A 26,360-nucleotide genomic window follows, 5' to 3' on the forward strand; every position below is an offset into this window, starting at 1 on the left:
AAGTATAACAATAATTTAGTAAAATTACAATTATCGCAAATTAATTATCGATAAATGAAAATGTAAACTATGTGATTATTTAGGTAGCAGCATATTTACGATTTGAAAAAATATTGTTATGAATTGTTATGATACGTAAAAAGCACCTTTGTTAATTTTAAATTAAAATAAATTTAGTTTGATATAGAAACAATATATTGTTGAAATATTTTGTTACTAGTAGTGTGTATAAAAGTAAGTATGAATTATGTTTCAGTTATAATTTACCCAATCGATAACTCATAACTAATCGGAAACATCTTTCATTAAATATCAAAAGGACATTGTCTTGAGCTAACCGCTAATTGCGTCCTTTGATAAGTCTGGAATGATTCGGTACAGAGATTTTAAATTTTAGAAGTTCACTTAATATAACCTATTGATAAGCTCTTATAAAAAACGCTTTTCAAACTAGAATCCTATCTAGGGTTCTCGAGGTTCAAAGCCACCTTGAACCTTCAGCGAAGCTTAAGATTCTGTTTAGTGAGTGGTCATAAAGTTGATTAAAATTCTTAAAAAAAAGTTGCCTCTAAAGTGTTGAGTCGCCGACGTGCATTCGCTGGGTAAAGACAAAGCAGATGAGAAGCACTTTCATCGTCTTCCACATGGCTTGATGGGTATAATTAAAGGGGAGGTTCAAGCATCTAACATGGTTACCTAATCTACAATAACTTGTAAGTAAATCTACCACAATTCTGCGTTTATGAGCATTGTGTTAACCGTGAGAAATTCGAGCACTCAAAGGTTATAGCTGCCGAAGCACAGGATACCGGGAAGTGTGTATTTAGTAGCAATTCTAACTATTTACTACTATTAATAAACCACGTGCCCACTGATTTTTTTAATTACCTCAGGGACAGTTAGGTTCTTAGATACGATTTTGGGCAGCCTAGAGGTTTCAGAGCTACTAGAAATTTCCTGATAGTACGACTGCCAACTAGCCCTCTTAAACTTAAGTAATTCTTTCTTATATTTCTGCGGAGAGATTTTGTTATCTGACTAATCACTCTATTTGCTATTTAGCTTTGTATTATTAAAAAGCCTCTAATACTCTTTTCGCAAAACACCTAATCTTTTATTCCACCAAAGTGAATTTCATTTTCTACAAGGTCGAGTAGTCGGACAGCAAGGTTAAGTGCCTTATTAAGCACTGGGGTAAAATCTTGGACCTGCTTGTCCATATTCACAACATATGTATGTATAAATAAAAGTAATATTCGTAGACATTTCTTTTATAATATTTAATAGCAAATATAATAAACCTCTTAATGTCTAGATATCTAGTCTTTTTAGACATCTAGATTAGTTGTTTAATTGATTCAAAATAAATAATGCATTGATTATCACATATTTAAGTGTATTTATGATATTTTATTTTGCCTTTGAGGGATTTTACATATGTCAATTTATGCATTGAAAGTAGTTTGCATGTCATTTTTCAGGTTTCGTGGCATGTGTGTAGGAAGTAGCACTTACAACAAATGTAAGCGGTTTCAGTACATAGTCCCGCACAGATCCCAACCACAATGAACATCCGCAATGACATCCGTAGTTCCACAAAGTTCTATCAGCGCAACTTCGCGAGTGCCTCAAAACTATTGTATCTTTTTCAATGCAAACCAAAATCGATGCTATTTTCAAATTAAATATTTTTCAATAAATTTAGTTAACGAATAATTTTTAAACAAAAAATTAATAAATTTAAAATAACGGAATTCAGTTTTCTAATTTTAACATAAATCTTTTAATTTTAAATAAAAAGTATTTTAAGCTAATGAAGAATTAATTTTTACTTAGGAGTACAAAACATTTGGATTTTATTCAAATTTATTTTTTATTTTATTCATATACAAACTTTTTCTTATAAAATTTTTATAATAAAATTTCTCAATTTAATTATTTTTTTAATTCCCTTTCTTTTGGAATTTTTCGATGAATACCAAATAACGTGTTTGTCATAAAAGACATCTTAATCCACTGATTCATTGACTCATCGATGCATTGTCATTTAAATGTGTAGAAATGAAATGCATAAAAATGAAGAGATAGTAAGTTAATAGGTCAAGGTCTTCTTCAAGAACAACCATATGCATAGAGTATTAAAAAGAAGCATCGCATCGAAGTAGTCAGAGAAGCAAGAAGTGCAAACTAAACAAAGATTAACTGGCAAATGCTCTTAGAATGGCTCTTACTAATTGGAAAGGGACAAAGATATGAACACTGATTAAAATGCATGTAAATTATTAGTAAATTAATTTTAACTTAAACAATGTGAACAATTTTAAATGAAATCATTGAACTATTCAATGTTCCCTTGATCTCATTCTTAGAAGGAGTTTCGGCAAAAAAGTTCTAAATTATTTTATATACAAAATAACATAAAAATCCATTAACAGAGTTTTCTGCAGTCTTTAAAGGTTTTTAAAATGTATTAACATTCTTAAAAAATGCAATCAAACTTTATTGAACATTTGAGTCTCATTGCGATCCACAGTCTACGAGAAATTAAAAAACTACTATACTTACTAGTTACTAACTGCAGATCTTTTACATTATTTAAAACTGTATATCCCTTTTTATCTATTCTATTGTCTACATTATTTAAAACTGAACGTACATTTTTTCTAGTCAAATCTATTATAGATCTACTTTAAGATCTAACAAGTACTAACAAAAGTACTTTTATGCAGGTACTCACAAAAGTAATTATGCAAGCACTTATATAAAGTAAAGGTACTTATACAAGTACTATATACATAGTTTATAAAAATAACAAAACCACATCACTTCTTTTCAAGCTTCAAATATTTCAAAGCTACATATTAGAGAGTTATTTTCTGAAATTATGATTTACTTTCAGGTATCTGGACAATCAATTAATCTCCTTAAAGCGAAACAATATCACAACAAATCATAACTAAAAAAGATATAGAAGATATAATAAGAGAATAATTTGTTGCGTCTTGTTGTGACTCTTTTGCCTTGAAATTTATTATCATGAAATCATAGATATATTAGAGCCCTGAAATTATTTGCGAAATCTGACAGTCTTACTAACACCGCGTTATCAAATCTCAGAATGGTTACAGGCTCCTCGGGGAGATGTGCAGATCTGAGGTCAATTATTGCTTAGTCTAATGAAGTGATAAACAAAAATCCAGTCAAGGCGCAAAGAGGGGTATTGTAGAAACCTCGCAGTTAATAGAGAGTAAAAGTGCTCAGGTGCACTGATTCAACTCAACTAGCCTCAACATAGTAAGTGACACAACTATTTTTTTTTTTTTTCAAATCATTGGAAATAGCAGCAAAATTGATAAGCTCTCATCGGTATTGTGTAGAGATCTAGTAAAATAGAGTTAGAAAATGAATAAAAACAATAGCAGTGATTTTGACTACATTCGACTAGATAAGACATGAATATTGGTATTGGTAGTTGAAAATTTTTAATATTTTGATGTAAATAATATATATACAGCAAAATGAAGCAAAAAATAGATCTTAGAATTTTCTATACAAAAATATGCTACTATCCATGAATACATCTCATCTGAATGAGATCCAGATCAATATCCAGAAACACGTATTACCATAATACTTGTCTGACATATGTAAACAAAATCTAGTTGCTTAGTTAATAAAATAAAAATAAGCTACCAACTCTGTTACCAACATCACCGACATACATACCTGATGAAGCTGTAGATATACCAGATTGGGGTCGTTAATTACTTTCTTTAATGAGAGTTATTAATGCCTTACATTACCTAAGGCATGTGTGTTATTTACGAATATCCAAATATTACAATAGTTCACTCTAATATTACTGGCATTAATATTGTAGCACGGTGTCACTTCTGGCCAATTCATCGGCCTTACAGTTGATAGTAATGTCCCTAGAACCTGGTGAACCTGATCTGTGGTGTATTCAGATTTACCGATGACTGCACTAACATCTCCATCAAAGCATATATAATTCTATACATGTGGTGTCATTAGACCATTAAAATCTAAGTAAGCCTTATCTCATTGGTGCAGGCTGAAACAGAGATTTATCTAAATATTGAATATATAATGAATATAAGTAGTAGTAATAAATCAATATCTCATATTTTCTCGAAAAAGTTTTGATTTAAATACATTTGCAGTATTTTCAATTGCACTGGATTTCTTCTATAAAATTCTTTATGTGCCATACTCACGTTTTACATGCCTACACGCAAATAGTTCATTTAATAAAAAATCATTTAAAAATATTTAAAGAGCTTAGGAAATGTTATTTGCCAAGCATTCGAAATTTCAGGCATAGTAAACTCATAGTGAACTGATTCGCAAAATGAAAGCAGGCAAATATTTAAAAAAATATCAATAAAATAATATTGAAAAATTGAAGGACATTTTCATTGCATTCAGGATATGAACGAACACTCGTGCTACGAATATTGTATATTAGAATTCATGAAGCAGAGCATTGGAGAATGTTTATAATAAGACACATTAATACTCTGGTAGCTATGTTCAACAATGGAAGGCACATGAGCATGCCAAAGTCTTTGAAAATGTTGTCTTTGTTGGAAGATGAAGATAAAATACATGACGACATTGCATCAAGGATTTGCAAATTGCACGCCATAAGCTCTGCCACCACGCCGGTGGGTGGTATATGAATGTAAAAGCAACGAAACGGACTATTTTGTGTGAAGGAATGTCCTGTCCTGCCTGACAAAGTCATTAATCTATCAGTAACAACGATAAATTATTTTCATTATTATTTTTAGTCTACAATGTCTCGTTAAATATTCAATAAATATTTTCTTTTCTCAGGAATAGCATGGGCTCTATTACTTATGTGGAGGATGTTGTGACTAGGCAAGTGTGATTAGATTTTATTACTTAAATTTTATACCTTCTTTTCGGCTTTGTGGATAATTTGCAATAATAGCAAATTTACAAATATCTTATTTCGTTATTTATATTTTTTTATTAGGTATGCAAATCGACTAAAACCGACAGTAATTGAATTCAATCCACAAACAGAGCCCTTAAGCAATCAACGCAACTATGTCTATATATACTCTTTTCACGATATGTGTCGAATATTACTGTAACCTTAACAGAATTAGATGTTAGTTGCTGTTAGAAATAGTTGCTGAAAATACTGAAAGATAGATTTTTTAATAAAAGTACATTTTAATCAATTTGTGTTGATACATTCAATGGATGGAATTGAACTAGTGGTCTTGGGGTTAACCCCAGCAAAACTGAAATCGTATTTACCAGAACACATATGGTCATCCCATCCTATATTTGAGGTTTGCGGTACAATTTACTGAGGAAGTAAAATTTTTAGGTATTTTTTAGGTAAAAAACACAGTGAAAGAAAAATATTTTAGAGCGCGCTAAGAAAGCCAACTTCACGTTGCTCCTATGTCAGAAAGCTGTTGGCAAAAGGTGGGTATTTTTCAATGGCTATACACGACTGTCATTAGGCCAATACTTTCATAAGGCACCACCGTGTTTGGTGGACGGCTTTTAATAAATCTTCGTACTGTAATGTACTTAATAGGGTTCAACGCAGAGCTGAACTCTGCATTAGTGATGCTCTCTGCACCACACCGTCTATCTGCTCTGAAACTCAAAGCTACATCACAATGGAAGGCTAGTGACCATGGGCACTCCAATAACATTGACTACACCCCTCCCATTCGCGATCTTGATAGACTTGCAATTTAGCCATGCTCTAATAAAAGGGGCATTCAGATGCTCCATTGAGACTAATATCTTCTAGTAGGTTTACTTAGAGGTCATTGTGGTTCAGGTAGGGGACTAAATCTCCCTTTCAACGACACCTGCCGCAGTTGTGGTGAGGACGATGAAATTGCCTCCCATCTGCTTTATTTCTCTACACAACATGTACGATGCCGCCTTTATACATTATACTTAATATTTTCTTTTTTGAGGATATTGGCGAACTATAAGAACTTCCTCTGAATAGCATTATAAGCTTTGCCAAAGGTTCTAAGTGATTCTAACCCTTCGGTAACACAATGGGCCTATATGTCTAAGTGGATCGCTTAGAATCGTCGGTATGATGCTTAACCTAACCTAAGCATCATATCTTTAAGATAGGGAGATATATATATATAGAGCACTTGATTCAAATATATGAAGATCATTGATGATAGTTTAAAAAAAATAAAATTCCAACTTAAATCTGTCCTATTATATTCAAATATAAATGTGATCTCTTATATACAGTTGATTTTAAAAGCAGACAACAATGTTATCAATATATGCTAGGTTAATTCAGTCACTTAACCCCTCCTCTAACTATGCGTTTGCATAGATACCTATCATAACACTATCGTTATATGCAAATACTACCTACCTCTTCGACTGTAATAAGAAAAGTATTCAATACAAAAAAATTGTTGGATTTTTCGAATACTAAAATAGTGCCTATCAATTTGAAATAATATCCATATTTAAATTATTATTACAATGTTATACAATTAGCACAAAAATCTTAAAAAAAAATTTCGGAACACATTAAAATAACAATGAATTATAAAAAACATGGATTGGAGTGACAAGTCAATATATAAGTAGAACGAACTTCCGCTTTCCTTTCTTTAGTGTTACCGTAATGACCAGCAAAAAACCACATAAGAAGGTACTGCCGACTCGTATTACAGAAAAGAATATATATTTATATATTGTTATCTCTAAAATATATGCATAAATAATTCTAGCCATTTTTTTAATTAAAAAATGTTAATTACTTTAAGTTTTACCCATTGAAACGAAATTTCCAGATAATAAAGATAGCGTTCGTACTGTAAAACTATTCGAAAGATCTTTAACATAAATGTATTCTAAAAATATTAGACATTTCTTTTAAACTGCGATTTAGCGACACCTTTTTCCATCTTATATTTGTCAGTCCAGTATGTGAACCACAGCTAATCTTAACTACAATTCATAAATACCATCCGTTCGCACAAAAACACCTGACCCACTGACTAAACGCTCCGACGGACCACCGCGGTCAAGACACCAAGAAAGTCATCAAAAAATGCAAAATATTTAAAAACTAACTCAATTTGTATTCGTCAAGAACTCGCATGGCTTCTCATCATAAAGAATTATTGAATAATTACTTTTCTCAAAAATTAATTTATTTTGTGCTAAAGAAACTTCAGTGAGCTTTGACTTGGAATTTTTTTCATTTATTTAAACAAATTCGCCATTGTCTTTTGCATTTTTTGTTAAAGGTTCGTCATAGAAGAGTGTGCAAAACAATACCAAATTGGGAACAACGGTGCCGAAGCTCTAACTGTGAACCAATTTTAACATTTTTCTCCACACTTTGATGGCTCAAGCACACCAATGCAGATCTCGCACAGATATGGTCTGCTCCCAAAATGTCGTCTTTATGACATAATTATACACTTAATTTCTTTTATACTTCAGTTTGTTCCTCTTGGATGTAAATAAACACAATTTCGTTTGGATCAACAGAAACTGAGGAAAGTGAGGTGTTTTGCTTAGCTTATAGTATGAATGTTTTATTTTAATAACAATCCCCACTTCACAGTCATTAAAATTATAAATAAAACGTAATTCCCAATACAGTTTTGCATATTTATGGAAACTTTATTTTCCATTCCATTATTTTTAGAATGAAAACAATACGGCAAAACCGATTGCAAAAGCACGTCTATGTATATTACCTCAAAATTAGTAAAGGAAATAAAACTGCCATTCCCTAAGATACTTAGATACTAATTTCCGCAGAGTTCGTAGAGTTCGCAGAGTTGAAGTCATAAAATTAAATGAAAATGAATTATGCGAAGACTGCCTAAGACGCCTGCCTAGTGACCAAAAGAAGACTAGTTTTTTGTGGTGTGATTAAAAAATAAAACTAAAAACAAAAAATAAAAATAAAAAAATAAAAAAATAAAGAATAAATAAATAAAAATAAAATGAACTCTGCAATTATCTTCACCGCTGTTCTGAAGTCAGACGCTAGCTAGCATTCACAAATCGGAGCAGTCAGTCAAAATGATTTGAAATGGAAAACGCTTTATTGTATTGGAGCACATTAATGCACAGTTTCGCGTAACGTAATATGTTGCGTTATTCATTTTGCGTTAAATGAGCTCTGCTGTAGAACGAACGAACGAACGAGCGAACGAACTAGCGAACGAACGAACGAGCGAACGAACTTCCTCTGGTAGTTGCCGTACTACCAGAGCAATTTGGGTCAGCGTATTTAGGTCTTACCAACATGAGCTTAGAGTGCGTACAGTTCTCTTAACTTCGAACTTAGTACTAAGAAGAGCACTGCAACGTAGAGCAGCATTTACCCACAACTCCCCTTTGCAATAGTACTAGTACAGTGAACTCGCATTTTATATAGTTTATGTTAGTTTAATCGGTTAATCAGTTCGTGGAAGCTCGTAGAACAGCCCTAATATGTATGAGTAAAGTCTGTGCAGGATTTTCAAATTTTGACAGGGTTGTTACGCTCTCTCAGAAGCTCTGATTTACTCGAAAATTTACAGGTGGAACGCACTTGTATATACACAGTGTTACTCAAATTTACTACGAGTTGCTCGTGGATCAGACCTAATATATTAGATAATATAATTGATCTCTTGAATATAGCAAATAGATTTTCTAATTTGATTCTGTCTAGAGCTGTTACTAAATACTTTACTTTAATAATACTTTAAAGCAGAATGGTTTAATAATATATAAATTAATATAACTGAATTTTAGAATCTATAAAATAGATATATAATTTGATTTTTTCTAAAGCTATTACTACTCCAATCGAATGTAATATGAGTTTATATAACAGAACTATGATATATAGGAAATAGATTCTATAATTTAATTCTGATTAGTGTTGTTACTACTAGATTCTGCTCTTCGAGGATTATTTAATTTAATTTTATCCAAATTTTAATTGTATACTTACGAAGAACCAATGACCGTAGCTAGAGGAAGTCAACAGTTACTGATTTATTATAAAAAATGGGGTTAAGTACTTTTTTTAAGGAACGTATACTATTTAGTCTAATTGTATACAATAAAATTATATATAAAAACTCTCTACATAAACAAAAATTAAAAGAATATACTTACAGGTTTTACTAAAATAGATCCAAAATTTTATAAGAAGCGCAGCTTGTATGTTTAAATAATATAATGTTAAAGTAATTATAATAGAACCAGGGGTTATAAAGTTTCTCCAACTGCTAACAGGTTTTCACATTAACATATGTAGTATATAGATGCTTGCATTCTCTTAGGCCGTAATACAAATCTGGTTTATGCTTTTGCTTGTGTTAAAGAGTTTTTACTGTGCCTGCGTCATGCAGTTTCTTCCGATCTTTAGGCATAAAAGCACATTTATAAAGAAAAGAGAAATACAAAATAAAAATGTAAGATGTTAAAACGGAAAATAAAAAATAATAGGAAATAAATAACCAAGAAAGCTTAAGCAAGAAGACACCAAAGCTGTTGATTTCATTGCTACCTTAAATTAGTTGTTTGTTATGACTGCGTGCGGATGGTCTGAATGCTATATTAGTGGAGGCAAGAAGAAAAGGAACTCGCAGAATTTGTAGAAGAGATATATAAACGCCGGAACGCCGCCAAGTAGGATCGCATCCTATTAGTACAATAAATTGGAATAATAAATTAATTTTTGTATAATTTATGAAATAAATATTGTCTATTAAAAAAAAGTGTGAAAAAGCGTAAATGCGTAGAGTGAATTTATTACCGACATTTTTATATTAGAAAAAAGTTCTCTGTGTTTTACCGGAAAAATATTCTATTGATTTTGAAGTAAATTGAAATTTAATATAAATTTAAATATGCTAATTTGTGAATATAGCAAAGTGTTAAACATAAGAGCATTAGTTATTGTCACACAATTGCTGTTACTTCACCGGAAAATTCAATGCGTGACATCAGAATATGATCCAGTAGCTAAAGGAGTCATTCGCACGCGATCACTGAATACCAACAAAGTTTATGATCCAGCACATTTTATGAGAAATTTAACAGACCCTGAATCAGAGACGAATGAAAAAAATGACAACAAAATCAAGGCGCCTCATAAAGTCAACGCAACGAAAAGGACTTCCGGTAAATATGGTAAGTTCTGTGATCTAAAAATGACGGCATTTTTAGATGCTGCGTAAACATTTTGTTTATTTTGCTTTCTGGTGTACTAATGTTCATTTGGTTGAAGACAACCAAAATGTGAAAGATTCATATTAGGAGACGTACTTTCAAATAAAGCGTTTTTTTTAACTACAAAGAAGAACGAAAATTTAGCAAACGGCAAATGCTGTACGAAATTGAACAATGAAACCCAATTCTCGCTGCTGCCGCTTCTTTTTTCGTCTCTTTCACCTTTCAAGTGGCACATAGGGCCCCGTTGCCAGTAATTATTACTGCCAAAACACAAATCGTTACATTTTATCTGTTCTCCGCAGAAATCTACAGTGCAAAAAAAAAACAATAACATTTGCTGAGAAAAGAGGCGAGACGAAGTTAACGAATTAATTTGACTTTACCAAGAACTGTAACTACAATTTTCACCTCTTAATTTCTATTTTCTTAAATATGTTTATTTTTTTATTTAATTTTTTCACTATTCTTCCTAAACCTATACATGTGCGCAAACCATGCAATTAATGACTATTTCAACTTGGCGATGATAAATGATAGATAATAGATGAACAATGTTCGATAATATTTTGTGAGAAATATTAGGGCAAGCGGTCGCCCATAGTGCGTCGTGGGTTTGCGAAATTATCCAAGTGATGCAGCCAAAATTTGTGGTCTGAATTGTGTTTTTTCTAATATTTCGTCTTAAAGTAAAAGTATTTAATAAGTTGAAGACATAAACAAAATTCTACTGTATATATTTAATTAAAAAGTAATAATTCATAAGGATTACTTTAAATTGGGGCGTTGGGTCTTTCAATGAGAATAGTAATTTGTATAAATTTTTCCTCTTGTTTTATATTAAAGAAGTAGACATATATTCACATATATTGAAGTTCACTTGTGACATAGTTACTAACCATTAAGGAGGAAATTTCCCGTAGCGAAGTTCTGTCTTGGTTGATTGCACAGTAAAAAGGTTAGTGGTGGATGAAGAGTTCGGTTAAATGATTGTAGTATTTTTTGTAAAAGTTATTTTTATAGGACAGACTGTAAGCATTACATGCTAATAATGTCTCTATGCAAAATTATAAAACCTTTTCTTCAAAATTAAGTGGTTAGTTTAAGTGGTTGAGTGGTTTGCTTAACTCCATATGCGTACAAATACTATTGAGTTTATGTTACAAGTAATTTTAATCATAAAAAAATGAAATTAAATATTTTTATACAAAAATTTATTATATTGTTTAGTATACATACGAATGTATCAAAAAAAATAAATAAAAAAAAATGTTGTCTTATAGAAATGAATCTCCTATTTAATAGATTCAACCAAACCCATTGTATAACAAGTCTCTATTCTTCTCTATAAGCATTGCTCGATGAAAATTTGGAGCATTCGATTTTCGTTCATTCATACGAATTTACTGTACAACAGTGATACCGATACTAATTCAACAGGATATTTACATTGAATCTCCTTCTACAATCCTTCAATCTGCTACAAGGGTGACCAAGTCTACAAATTGTTTTAGGATTTCATTTAAGGGATAATGTTACGTACTTTTTCTATCCGCTGTCAAGAAATGACTTATCATAAGTTGAAAAGAAAATGAATCCATAATACTTTATTAAGAGCTTTACATGTGTACTACATCCTGCAATCCAAACTGTCAATGTCTTATATCATAGAGTACAACAAAGAGGTGCTAGGGTGGCTAGACTGACAAGATCCATTAGAATGCCATTCAAGGGAGAATGAAATTCAGGTATCATTCCATTTTGCTGCAGAGTTATTAAACTATTATTGTAATTTTCAACTTAATATATTTTCACAAGAACCAATTCAGACATATAATTTCGTGAACGCAGCCTTCTTATGAAATAAAAAACTCTTTCTATATATCTGGTACTCGTGAATTCTTTGAACATTTTTTGAGTTCAGCCAGATATTCTAAATTATTTATATCCCAAATCAACATGAAACAACAAATCTATTTGGCGATGTACATTTATCTGTCTTTCCACCCGTCTCTCTGTTTCCTTGTTTATAGATAATTTAATCGCTAATAAACTGGAACAAATCAAAGGGAATTTTAAAATAGGTTATTATTTTTGATTCACGCAGATGTTGGAGACAAGAAAAATGATCAGCAACACGATACTAATCGATTAAGTGATACCTATCTGTCTGTCTCTCAGATTCGCTATCAGTAATACGCTTCTTGTGTAGCCAGATAGAGCAATTTTGAATATGTAATATTTATGAACCTGATTATGTAGCATCCCAATAAAGAACTATTAACAAGTAATTTTAAATTTTCGTGCACTGCATTTAAAGTCAAACCATAATTGTGCAAATAAAGCTAAAAACATTTAGTAAATAAATGGCTAATTACTTACATAATTATCTGTAGGAAGGGTATTCGAGCTATGGCGAAGCCAAACTTAAGTTTTCATCTTGTTTATTTGTTTTCCTTGTAAACGAATTGCATTTTGACTAAGCATCTAAAACACCTGTCAAGGTAGTAAAGTTAAAAAGAAACTAATTTTAATGGTCTTCACTAATTAAAAACCAAGCAATTGAGCCCTTGGTTCAGCTTTAAGTAACCATATGTCATTTTCTGCTTGAATATTCAACTAGGCTTTGTGTCACGAGGATAGTATTCAGAAACTTTTCTATAGAAAATTTTCTGATCACTTATAAACAGACAGAATGCTATTTTCCTGTAAGGAATCAATTTGATTACAAAAGGTCTGTTAGTGTATAGTGCTTGGGCTTCATTCGGGACTTAAAATGTAGTTTCTTTTAATTATTATTCGTCAATGTCAATAACTACAGTCTTATATTATAATGCATAATTTGTTCTCTTTCTTAAATATAAATATTTGACAGAATCATTCAAAAAAAATATACTCTTTTTGAACACATCAAACCATGTTGCCCGTTCATCAGATAAGTATTTTCATTCGTTTAACTATATTTCACTTATTGGGGAGATAACCGTCATTCACCTCATAAAATATATCTTTTAAAGTATTTTATGCCCCAAATTCATCAAAAACTATTTGAAATATCTTGATTTTATTCTAGGACTTGAAGTTGTAGAATAAATATCTTTAAATCCCAGAAAATTATAGGAAAATTCTCTAAATTTTAAATATTTCATTACAAATTTTTTTTAATCAAAAGACATATTTAGATTAAATATTTGAGTAAAAAACGAGGAGACTTACAAATTTACCACTTTCTATTTAACTCTGTAGATTTGCTGTAGATTTGTTTTTTCATATAACTGTCAGTTAAGATATTCCCCAAGGTATCAAGTTAAGGATGATTCAAATATATCAGTGGTTATTATTTACTGTGACTTCATTATCTTAGATGACTGTTCATTATTGCATTGTTACTATTTACTAGCCTCTTTACAGGTATGTGTAATCCTTCAAGAGAACTATGTCTTGCTCTATGGGAACAAGCTTATCTTACTTAATTTTTAAACTTATTATTTAACGAATCAATCGAAATGCTTGCATTTCAAGTATTTTTCTTATCATTATAAATCACATATAGTAAATGGAAGATCATTCGAAAATTAAACAGATATAATAGTTCAATTAATGAAAACTTGTATAATGTGTTTGCCCATTTAAAGAATTCCTTTATATCTCAACAAGTCTGAGTTTTTTATTTCTGTGATTGCAATTCTAAACAATTTTCTTATTAAAAATACTGTTTTATTTTTATTGATTTCAAATAGACCCTTTAAGCTCTTTTGAAAGTACGATTAGAATTATTTTCCTACACCTTCAAATTAATTACTATTAAAATTGTTAATACAATTATTATGTAATAATGTAAATACGTAATTAAAAAAAAAATAATAAAGAGGTTTCCGAAAAGTAGTAAACTAAAACAACAAAATTCATTTTTATATTATTTTAATTAATTGAATTTTTGACTGACCTGAGCATACAGCTGTTTCGAGTATTACCAAATACTCATCATCAGTGCTCTTGAAAATAATTCTTATAATATTTAATTTATTTAATAATATTTAATTATTTGCAAATAAATTTTTTTAAACTGCAAGTACCAGAAATCGAACTCGTGCCCTGTCAAATTTGAAGCTCAGTGTCAGCGCACCTTAACCAATTGACCTAAAGCCGTACTTGACTTTTATGTTCGCACATTTTTCTAGAGTTTTTTTTGTTAATTTGCTGTGAAAGTTTTGTTAACAAATGCACTTGCTGTGTAAATTGAAAAAAATATTAACAATTATTTTTTTTTATTTGTTATTAATATATGAAACTTTTACGGTTTATAAATCCTTACAATATTTTTCCACAAATATATTTGTAATAAAGTTTTCTAGTGAAATAATATAAACTACTTGACATAGATTAACTACGTTCAATTAACACACTTATTTGATACTTTAAATGTTACTTTTCTTATACGAAAATTCGATGAAATATTAATAATTTATGTGTTCATCCAAATTTCAATACTTAATATTGTTCTATTAATAAATTTCTAATATTTATTTGAAATGCAGCTGATATCCAAAATTACATTCTAATTTATGAAAAGCTTTTTTTTGACAAAAAAAACAATCTCTTCAATCTATCGTTTGATTTTTAATAAAAAAACTTGTTGACATATCTATCTATTAATAGAATATCATTAATTCATCACTTTTGCTTCTTTCAATTTAAATTTCATTAATTATGTTCTTAATTATTATTCAATTAAGATGATTAAATTATAATTAAGTTCTGCAATTTTAATGAAGTTAAACTTAATGAGTTAATTGTCTCTATAATTAATTAACGCAGATCGCTATAACTTCCACTCATGCACTCAAAAAAAGGAACTATACTTTTAATTTCACTCTGTTCAACAATTTGCAAATTTGTGTAATTAATATTTAATTAGTTTTAAATAAAACAAATTATCAAAACTAATTATTTACGAATCATTAAATACAAGAATTATTTCCAAGAGCACTGATGATGGGTATTTGGCAATACTCGAAACAGCTGTATGGTCAGCCAAAAATACAATTAATTAAAATAATATAAAAAATAAAAATTTTTGTTGTTGTAGTTCACTACTGTTCGAATAAAACCTCTTTATAATACAAATTAATAAATATGACACTAAGTTTTGAATACTATTCGTACATAAACCTTTTATTTGAGTTATAAATATTTATTGCTATAGTTGTTTTAGGGAAAACTTCATCAGTCAAAATAAATTATTTATATTCCTAACAAATGAGATCTTTGTCTTAAACTCAGGTTTATTATATACTCAAGTTGCTAACCTACTCATTTTCCTATCTATTTCCTTAGTCGTCCGCGTATTATTTATTTCATGGTTTGAGGACAATAAACTTGAGGTGTTTTTTTTTTTATATATATTGGTCTGATTTAGGTATGTTATGAGGTATAATCTATTTCCTCACCTTATTTGATTGAAATATGATCCAAAGTTTAAAAATAAAATAGTAGAAGATAAATTTTTTACCCTTGCTTATTTTATTTCTTTTAAATTAATCGCAAAGGATGATACTAAAAACTCAAATCATTTTTCAAACTCTAAAACAATTTGCATAGCCCAATTTTCCAATTTTGGTATGACTTTCAACTGCTTCTGACTTAATCGTCATAGATCAGGTTTTTATCTTTATTACATGAGTGATGTACGATAACTGGCGCCAAACTGGGAAAGACACAGTTTTGCAGATTATATTGTTATTTGTTCTTCGAATGCTCCATTTAATTCTGCAGAGTTAAATAGAATGGTAATAGTAAACTTGCTGGGCATTAAAATATATACTTTAACAATATTTCAAAATATATCAAAGTTAAGATTTTGAACAGAGCTCCTCATTAGAGTTCAGATCTGAAGTTAATTTAATAAAATTAAATCAAACAATTTAATTAAAATCAATTTAAATAGATGCATTTGTAATAGTTCCTTAGTTCAATGAAGTGAAAATATTTTTTAAAAAGTTAAGCATAAATACATTTAATGAAAATATATAAGTATATATGTTCATATTGAAGCTAGATAAATAGATAACGTAGATAAGTTATATTAAAAAAATATTAGGTTAGATTTGATTAAAAAAGTGCGAGTTAATACAAGTTTCAACACTTCCTGCCGGAAACATCTATTGCCCATTGTGATACACTCCAGTTTGAAGAAGGAAGTCAGCTACACTAACCCTCACAAATATGCAAACATCTATACAAAGCACCTTATTCTCCTTGCTTAAAACCTGATAGATAAATTTATGGTTAAAAAAGATTACCCCACTGATGGTGGAATTACCCTATCGAGATTACCCCGATGAATTATTTCATCGAGCTGATTCAGAGTATATAGACATTCATATATACCCTTTAACATTAATTGTGTGAAAGACAATATCATATCATCTCCGAGAATTTTTATTCTATTTTCAAATAAAACTAAATATTTTGCAAACAGGTTTTTCGAACAGTAGTGAACTACAAGAACAAAAATTAATATTATATTATTTTTAATTAATTGAATTTTTGGCAGACCTGAGCATACAGCTGTTTCGAGTATTGTCATATACCCATCATCAGTGGTCTTGGAAATAAAGCTTGTATTTAATTATTCGTAAATAATTTTTTGAGACTGCAAGTACCAGGAATCGAACTCGTGCCCTGCCAAATTTAAAGCTCAGAGTCAGCGCACCTAACCAACTGCCCTAAAACCGTACTTGACTTTTATGTTCACACATTTTGAAAAATATTTAAAAAAAACACACACAAACTTGTGTTTATATTGTAATACCCAAAGAAAAACTTACTGGACAAAAGAATTAGATAGAGGACTACAAAACTTTGTCATAATACAAATCTGTCATAAAGTTCAAATCAACTTCTCTGAGCATTAATAGCAAAAATTTGTTATAAATTCACTCATACCTAGAATATCCTTTGTGTCGGTAATGTAAAAGGCTTTTCCAAAAATTTTAATAATTTAAAATAATGTTTATATCGGCTTATTTAAATTATTTTAGTGCTGATTTTCACAAAATATTCAATGATTGTGAAATTTTCATTGAGGACTTTATTTTCTTTCAAACTGCGTTGCTAATTTAAATTGAATGAGACGGTTCTATCGTACTCTATAAATGCTTCGATATTGACGGGTAATTCTTGTAAATGATAGCTTAATTTCGAATGAAATCTTTCTACTTGCGGTCTTTACACTTCATTTAGATACAAACGCTTTTGACAAATGGCAGCCTCAGAACTGCGCTTATCTCGTGGCGAAGAAATCATTAAGATCGACGTAGTAACTTAAGTGCATAGACCTAACCACGCAGAGTTGCGTTACAAATTTATTGTTATTAAGAATAAATGGGTTAAGCGAAATTCATAAATAGAAGGCAGCGAAGCAACGTAAAACAAGTAATTTAAATGAAACCACCGTTGATAGAGTTTAGAGATACAAAACAGTCTTTCTATTTTAATTAAGGTTATAAGAAGAAAGTTCGTTTTTATTTAAATTACAATAACCTAACTTAAGTTAAGTTAAGAAATCAAAAAGAAACCAAACCAAAGAAAAAGTCATAGAAACAGATACTCGTACATCGGTTTGTTTGTTTTATCTTCGAGTCAAAAAAGAGCAAATTAGTTATAAAGCCATCAGTAAAAGTGCACAATTTGAAAACCTTCTCGTGATAATTATCGTGATTATAGTGGAAAATAATTCAAAACGGAACTTTATGGAACAGCCATGCGGTGCCAACTTCATACCGAGGCAGTCCGATCAAAGTAAAACACGTTCACATTGAAGGAAACTGTAATAGCTCAAGGTTAAATTAAGTATTATAATCATTTTATTCATACTTGTTCAAATTGTTTCCTAATGCAGTGGGCAAGCTTCAATGATTACAATTAGAAACAATAAATTTTTGAATTAAGGAAACCATAGTAAACGACAAACTAATCAACAATCAATAAAAATTTATTTTGTCGTCTTCAAATTGCATCCTGTCCAGTGCATTAGTATCATTTCAGCGATGACCCAATTCAAAGTATGTCCTCCAGTTCTCTCAATGAATTTTCCGTTACAATTACGATTAACTCGAAACACCTTTCTCGAAATTGTAGCTTCGTTTCTTCGTTGCGAAAAACTCCTGCGATGGTTTTATACCATCGCAGAGCACTCCAAAATATAATAGCAAAAATTGCTGATGTTGCCACTCTGGGCTACATATCGTTCATTGTAAAAGAGTGTAGTGCTACCAACTGACCGAAAAAAGTGTTTCAGGAGGTTTGTTCCACGAGGTACTCGTTGTAACTTTGAGTAACAGTGTGCGTTACACCAGCAAATTTTCGAGTAAATCAGAGCATCTGAGAGAGCGTAACAACCCTGTCGAGATTTGAAAATGCTACACAGACTTTACTCGTACATTTTATTTCAAGTAAAAACTTGTGTGATGTGTGAATCAGCTGTTTTGGTTTGAGTTTAAATTTTTGTGTTGTTAATTTGCACGGCACTGGTGTTCGCACCAACTGTTCCATCAAAATCTAATTTGGCACTTTATTTGTGTTACGTTGTCAGTTTGTATTTTACTTGTATTTTACTTGAGTTTTACTACGAGTAGCTTGAGGAACACACCTAGTATGTTTTACACTGATATTTTCAGCACAAAATGTTCAAACCAATGACTATATCTCAAGTCGCTAAAAAATATATCTAGCTTTGATGAACTTTCACTATCTGTTAATAAAATTGCATATGCCCTGATAAATGTAGTACAATCGGAAGAATCAATGTCACTGCGTTATACTAAGTTCAGACATACCTTAATTTCGCAAAAATCTTAATTTCATCTTCGTTTCAGCGAAATTAAGTTGTTTTTTCCTTTCAAACTTCAGTTTTGAGATTAGAACGAAATTAAGGAATATGGCCTTAATTATAAGACATTTCCCTTTCAGTTCATTACAGCTTAATTGCCAATTGAGGTGTACTTTCAGTTCTCAGCTGGAACTATTAAACAAAAATTATTGCATCTTTGCTGTAGTGTAGAATCGTAATTACTGATATTTCAAATACCCTTGTATTATTTCAAGTTCTCTAGAATGTATGTAATGTGATTAAATAAAATTGGAAGACTATATAGAGATTATATATTGGTTAATATATGCATATAATGAATGTTAGTTCATATTAACAAGTTTAGCATATTAACGAACAAATGATTCGTTCGAGATATTAAACATATACGAGTATATATATATATACATATACATATATATATATACATATATATAGAGATTTTCACAAGCGTTGGCAAATGAAGATTCTTGTCAGATCACCGGACTCACCAAGTCAAAATTGAACGAAAATTCGTATTAGTCAGTTATTTTAACTAAAGCGGAATCAACTCAATACTATGGTACGGGTACATACAGATCCCTACGTATTAAAAAATTATAAAACTAATACATTATTTGTGTTTGGCTGAGATTTGGTGGTCAAGATTGCTATTCTAATCTAACTAACTTATAGTTTATTATGACAGTGCATGAGACCAATAACTAATTATCACATAACGCCACATATATGAAAGTTGCAACTCCTAACTAAAGCATCGTCATAACTTGATCATAGCATGACATTTCATTATTCGTTGATTTAAAGCTGTTTTAGTGAAATACTTAGTATTTCAATAAAATAAATTCATGTGTTCATTTAATCGTTCATTATATGATGATATAACATACCGCACGCAGCGCTATCATGGGAACCCGGCGTAGAGGCAGGCCAACGACAACATGGCGAAGAACAATTAATACTGAAACTGGCAAATCTTTTAACGAACTTAGACAAATTTCGCAAAATAGATATAGTTGGAAATCATTTGTTGTATCCTTCAGTTCCTAATGGAGTATCGCATAAAATCATAATAATAATATGATAAAGTTAAAAATGTCTAAGGAGCTTAGCCCTCTATAGCTTTATATCTAACAAATTCAAATTAAATTCTTAACTTTTAATAAAATAAATATACACTCAAACTTCCATAACTCGAAGTCCAATTTTGCAAAGAAAAGGTTCGACTTATGGAGACTTCGGGATAATTTTTTCATATTTTTTTTATTTTTGAAAGAAACTAGAATTACATTTTAAGATATTTATTTATTTGCAATAAAATAAAGCACAGAAATTATAGTGAAGTAAAATATTCAGAAATTGGGGTTTGGGACCTTATTTTTTTTTCTTATTTTCAATAAAAAGAGACCCCACTTTATTCATACTTTTATAGTGATCATCAGTTGTACCAACATTCGTTTGCAAATATAAATTCAAAATATTGAATGAGTCTTCTACTTCATTCATGGAATGCTGATGAACAATTACATCCACCGAACCCTATCATTACTTTCCGTTGCGCTTAGAATTGGATCCAGTAATTTAGAGCTATAGTGCTTAATAATATCGTTTTCTGTAGGAAAGCTCGATGCACAAATTGCATTGTCAAGTTCAATATAATCGTTAAGAGTAGCATTGGAATTTATTCTATTTACTTTAAACCACGTTGCCAACGACTGGCATTTGAACAAAGAAGCAGCATAAAAAAGAAAAAAATCAAACATTTGGTTTGGAAAAAGGGACCTCCCCTAACAGCAAAATGCATTTATACTTAAAACAAAAATTCGACTTATAAAATGCACTTTCCCATATTCCTATTGGCACGGAACAAAAGTTTTGTTCGAGTTATAGAGAAATTCGAGTTGTAGAAGTTTGAGTTATGGAAGCAGAATTGTATGTAATTTGCTCTCTAAAACCTTGGTGCACTGTTTTTGGTTCTAGTTATAGAGAAATACGAGTTATAGAAGTTCGAGTTATGGAAGTTTGACTATATTATAAAGAGTAAATTCCAATGATTCTCAAGTAAAGTTCAGAGATATAGCGAATACCTAATACCTAAAAGATATTAGTATGCAATATCAACTCTATTTTTTTGTAAATATTAAATGATGCGGGAGATAGATTTATAAGTTATTTGCTTAGAATGTTTGATATGATGTAGTTACAATCGTCAAATTAGATCAATTGCGCTTCAAATGGTCTGCTTAATCACTATTTTTTCAAATTTGATCCATAGCAACTACTACCCCTGCTGCCTGTAAATCTCACAACGATGCTGGAAGAAAATGAATTTTTAATGCAAACCATCCTCCACAATACATTTAACATATTAGTAACTTTATGAATACTATCTAAAATCGCATGCAGGGTTTTAAAGAAACAATATAGAATCTTAAATTTTTTTATATATTACATTAATTTATTGTTTTTTTTTTGTTATATTACATATATTAAATGTATTAAGAGATCATATATAAGTATACAATACTTCCAAAGAATTTGCAAGACAACTGAACTCAAATACGTCAAATAATATATTAACACTTTTTGTGCGTCTTCAGAATTTGGAAAGAAAAGAACTACATGTATCTGAATAGAAAATATTTTGAACTTATTTTCGATATTATTTTTCTTATTTTTTCCTTTTTTATTCTGAGAAAGAAGCGGCTGACGAAAACAAAACAAAAACTAATTTATTTAATGCGTTTTTTATACGAGAATCCGCTTTCCTTCCAGCGAAATATTACGGTCATTACCAGTAATGCCAAACGTGACGAACGCGTTTGTAGATCTTTTAACCCCGGGTCAATATGGACTTAGCGGTTGTCTTAACTTCCTCTATGTACAATTTTTGACATAAAAAAATTCATTTGAAGTTTATTAGACTTACTTTGAAATTGTTTAAATGCGTAGTTGTAAAAAATTGTTAAAATGAAAATAATTAATTAAAAGAGGCAAATTAGAGATAATGAGATTTAAAGGTGATAATAAAGTAGCATAATTACGAAGCGTAGTAAAAGAAGTTCTTAGAAAAGTATATCAAAACATATTATTTGCTCTGATTGATCCACGATTCAATCCTACCAATCCTTCAAGCTTTATGAAAGTCTCATCAATATGATGTATTTTGGTTACAAATCTCTTTACTCTTAACTAGTTCTTTAGATTTAAAAATAAGACATAATCGCAAAGGTTTAAAACTTTCCGTCCTTCTTCTTGTAAGAAGGTTCATTCAGTGCGTTCCGTTATTTGGCTTTACCTTTATCTCGAGTGTATTTGAATGGATGCATATTTTATCCCAGTAATGGATTGATGGAAAAACTTTTACTTCACTGAAGTAGGAAGTAGCGAAGATTTCAAACACTGTTTTAAAATAATCATAACATTTTTGCTAAACGTTTTTCGAGTATTCTCGTATGTATTTTTGATGTACTCGAAAATAGAAATCGAAACATTTTTAAAATAATTGTAAAAATTTAAATTTGATATAATTTCACTTTATTCAGAAATACTTTCTATATCCGGAAATCCAAATTATAAATCAGTAAATCTTACATGGGAAGTCGAGTTCGTGACACCGGCTCAAGTATTGTCTACAGACTCATCCAATATAGATACAGTGACAAATACCAGTAGTGAAGTGGAACCACCAAAAGGATTTCAAATCATTTTCTGTGAATTACAGTCAACAGGACCACAGCGGTGTCGTTCTAAGACAATTAATGGTAATCAACATCTTGAATTAAGAAATAAGAGAGGAAGGCAAAACTCGAGGCAAGTAGATGCTTAATGTAATAAATATACCAATCAAAATCTACTTTACTAATTCAAATCAACATTTTATATAATCTACATTTCTATTCTAATAATAATAATAATAATAATAACAAGTAGACGTGAAACATTTCTTTTCTAACTCCAATTCCAGACCGACTCTACACTATACAGCCACAATTAATAATCTGCGAATGGCAACCAAGTACAGTTTTCAAATAAATCCGCAACAAATATATAAAGCAGCAAAAGTTGCCAAACGATCTGAAGCTTTGGATATTGAATTCGAAAATGACGTTAACAGAGTAAACAGCACTGGTCAAACAATAGTAGTGCCCACGAAAGGATGTAAGTTGATTACTTTGCTATTTGCTGTGGTTCACTATCATATCAAATGCCTTATTAGTTTCAGCAGAAGCAACCAAATGTCTGCCACATGCTTCAGAAATCGAGGTGGAAACTGGACCCTATTTCGGTGGAAAAATTATAGTAGACGGTGGTGCTTGTAGCATAGAAGGGAGTTCGAATGACCCTAGAGAAAATTATACGATGCGTATAGACCATAAATTGTGTGGCAGCTTAATTAAACCAGAAACCAACACTGTGGAAACATTCATCACAGTTCAGGAAAATTTAGACATCTTTACACATAGTACTAGAAGGTAATTTTTAATATAATGAGAATAAAATAATATATTAATGAAAGAATTAAAATTAAAGAATTTATTACATGTATATGATCCTATTCGTCTTTACAAATGTTGATCCCCCTTTTAGACTTTTTTTAATACACAACATGTACTCGTATCTCCACTCTATACATAGAACGATATCTGTAACTAAGCTAAGAAGAGATCAAGATTTATAGAAATCATCTGAACCTTATGCTCTACTCAGAGTTACTGGATGAAACAAGAAGTTTCAAATATCTACTAAAGCAAGGACGGTACAGTATAGATACTTATATAGCATCTACTACATTGTTTAAGACTGAAAAATATCTGCAAAATTTTTCAAGTAAATACTACATATCAAGGCAAATAGGTGGTATATATGATTACGATTAAAGAAATTTTGGAATAAAGTAAAAATACAGAAGACTAAAATGTTTATTGATAAGTATTCTTAAAGCCCGCACTTTGAACAAGGTTCTTTATAAATCTTAAAGATAATATTAATTTCTTCTTTCGCATATTCGCATCTTTTTGAAAAATAAATTATTTCTGCAATTAAAATATTGCAATTATTATATTGAAGTCTATATGCACAATATCTATATTGATAATATAAAAATTATGCTTTTCAACATTACATTTGTGTCTTACAGATTCGTTGTAGTTTGTAGTTTTCAATCTGGAATGCAAACAGTTCGTGCTAGCTTCACAGTACCCGACAAAAATGGAAAAGCTTCATCCGTTGAAGAACTCGCCAACTCAGATGAAAGCGCAAGTAGAGAACCGCGTCAGATGCGTTTTGTGGATAAAAGTGCGTTAATATTGAAAGAACCAAGTAGTTCAAGTGAGAGCAAGTCTGTTCCAAAAAAAAATGAAAACTTTATGGAAGAAAACAAAAGTGCAACAAACACCAGTTCAAAAAATGTAAATGAAAAATCGGAAACAAACCAACAAATCAGAGGTCTAAAATCAAGCCCCAAAAAAAAAATTATTAATACTAAAGAAAATAAAACAGAGTTGCCAATAAAAAATATATTATCGGCAAAGTATGCAAAATTAATGACTGAACAGGATGAATACAAAGATAGTGGAGGTAAGTTTCAATATATTTGTACATGTATAATATATGTATGTATATGTATAATAAATAAGTACTTAATATATAGCCTTGATCGCACACTTGTCAAAAGTAAAGTTTATAGTAAGTTTTTAAGTAATAAATGTATGAATAAACGCATGTTTATAGAAATTGTACATACTTACGTATATTACGACAATATGTTTGTTATAAAACTATTATATATAATATTTATAATGTACATAAAAACAACATAAAAACACAATTATTATAATTATTCGTAATTTTTTTTCAGTTATGACGTCTCTAATTCATTATATATCCGTGAACTTCGGTGGTGCAATTCTTGCAGCTACACTCTTTATGGTTGCTCTGGGTACACTGATTATTGTTGTTTATCGTGAAGTGCGACTACAAAATTTGAGAGAAGTAGTAAGAGTTAGAGATCACTTTACAAACCCACAATTTCAACCAAAAACAACGCCCATCTCATTGCACCAAAAACTTCAATGTAGAATTTAGAATCTATTTTTAATTTTTCACATTTACATTTAATTAATTATATTTAATTAATTTTATTTCATAATTTTAATACGTAAGCAATCTGCCTATAATTATTTCTTTGATATAAGTGAGGGAAGGTGTATGGAACGCTCGTTGAGGATTAATAGAACATTGTTTCTTTTTAAACCTAACACTACCAAAATTAGATTAGACTATGACTTTCAAGAGTAAAAGCATTTCTACTTAATATTATTTTTATTTTTAATTAAATTATTGATAAATATTTGTCATTAAAATAAATAATAAATAATAAATAACATTTACTACTTTCTACATTGTTTGTTTTAATCAAATTAATTTTTATTAAGGTATATTGAATAATTTTATACAATTATCTCATTAAGCATTTTATGTGCTTCAACAAATTTCAAATAGAAAAAGCTGGTAATACTCGTACTTAGAGTGAAAACACTTTCAAACCCAAAAATATTATTTTTAATTTTTAATTAAGTGAATTCGATATTGTCCAATATCTAAGGGCAATGGTCTCTGGAAACATCTACTGATTAAATCTTCCTTATATTATTTTTAGACTGCAGATATCAGAAAATAAATAAATAAATAAATTTCTACAATGTGTATGTAATATTAAAACTTTAGCTAATTTTCATAATATTATTTTCATGAGTAGTGTTTGTTATCTACTTTTATTTATGCGTCATTCTTTTAAAAACGCGATGGGTTTTTGCCTCATCTCTTCCGATTTGGCTAAAAAAATTTTTATAAGCTCCTTGAATAAAATAAAAACTCCAGTATCTTCAGATTTTTTCTTAGGTGTTTTGAAAATTTGCATTTTTAACAAATTTTTGTATAACATAGACTCTGTAAATTATAATTACTGAAAGTTTTTGAAAATATTAAAGATAATTAATTGAACCTTTCAAAAATCGTTCAAACAATCAAAATGGTTTATTTATAAGTATATATATTATTTATGTATAAGTATGAATATTAAACATCAATCGAAAACTATAGATGCAGTTTGTAAAAAATTGTTCAAACTAATAATGAAATATTCAACCATTTATTTTTAATATTCAAAATCTGAAGGTCTCTATCATAAACAGAGCCTACTATAAAATATTGCTATTTACAAAAGAGTCTAAAAATC

At 29.9% G+C, this 26,360-nt stretch overlaps 1 protein-coding gene across 1 annotated transcript; it reads left to right on the forward strand.

Moving 5' to 3' along the window:
- Positions 1-9,819: 9,819 nt before the first annotated feature.
- Positions 9,820-25,409, forward strand: LOC119689520 (hybrid signal transduction histidine kinase K). The gene is given in 7 exon segments (XM_038104357.1): positions 9,820-10,209; positions 22,666-22,932; positions 23,019-23,048; positions 23,051-23,281; positions 23,340-23,595; positions 24,261-24,700; positions 24,981-25,409. Coding segments are annotated over 7 exon segments (1,734 nt in total). The 5' UTR covers positions 9,820-9,926; the 3' UTR covers positions 25,208-25,409.
- Positions 25,410-26,360: the final 951 nt, after the last annotated feature.

This window comes from Teleopsis dalmanni, chromosome X (assembly GCF_002237135.1).
Source record: "Teleopsis dalmanni isolate 2A chromosome X, ASM223713v2, whole genome shotgun sequence".
Taxonomy (NCBI): Eukaryota; Metazoa; Arthropoda; class Insecta; order Diptera; family Diopsidae; genus Teleopsis; species Teleopsis dalmanni.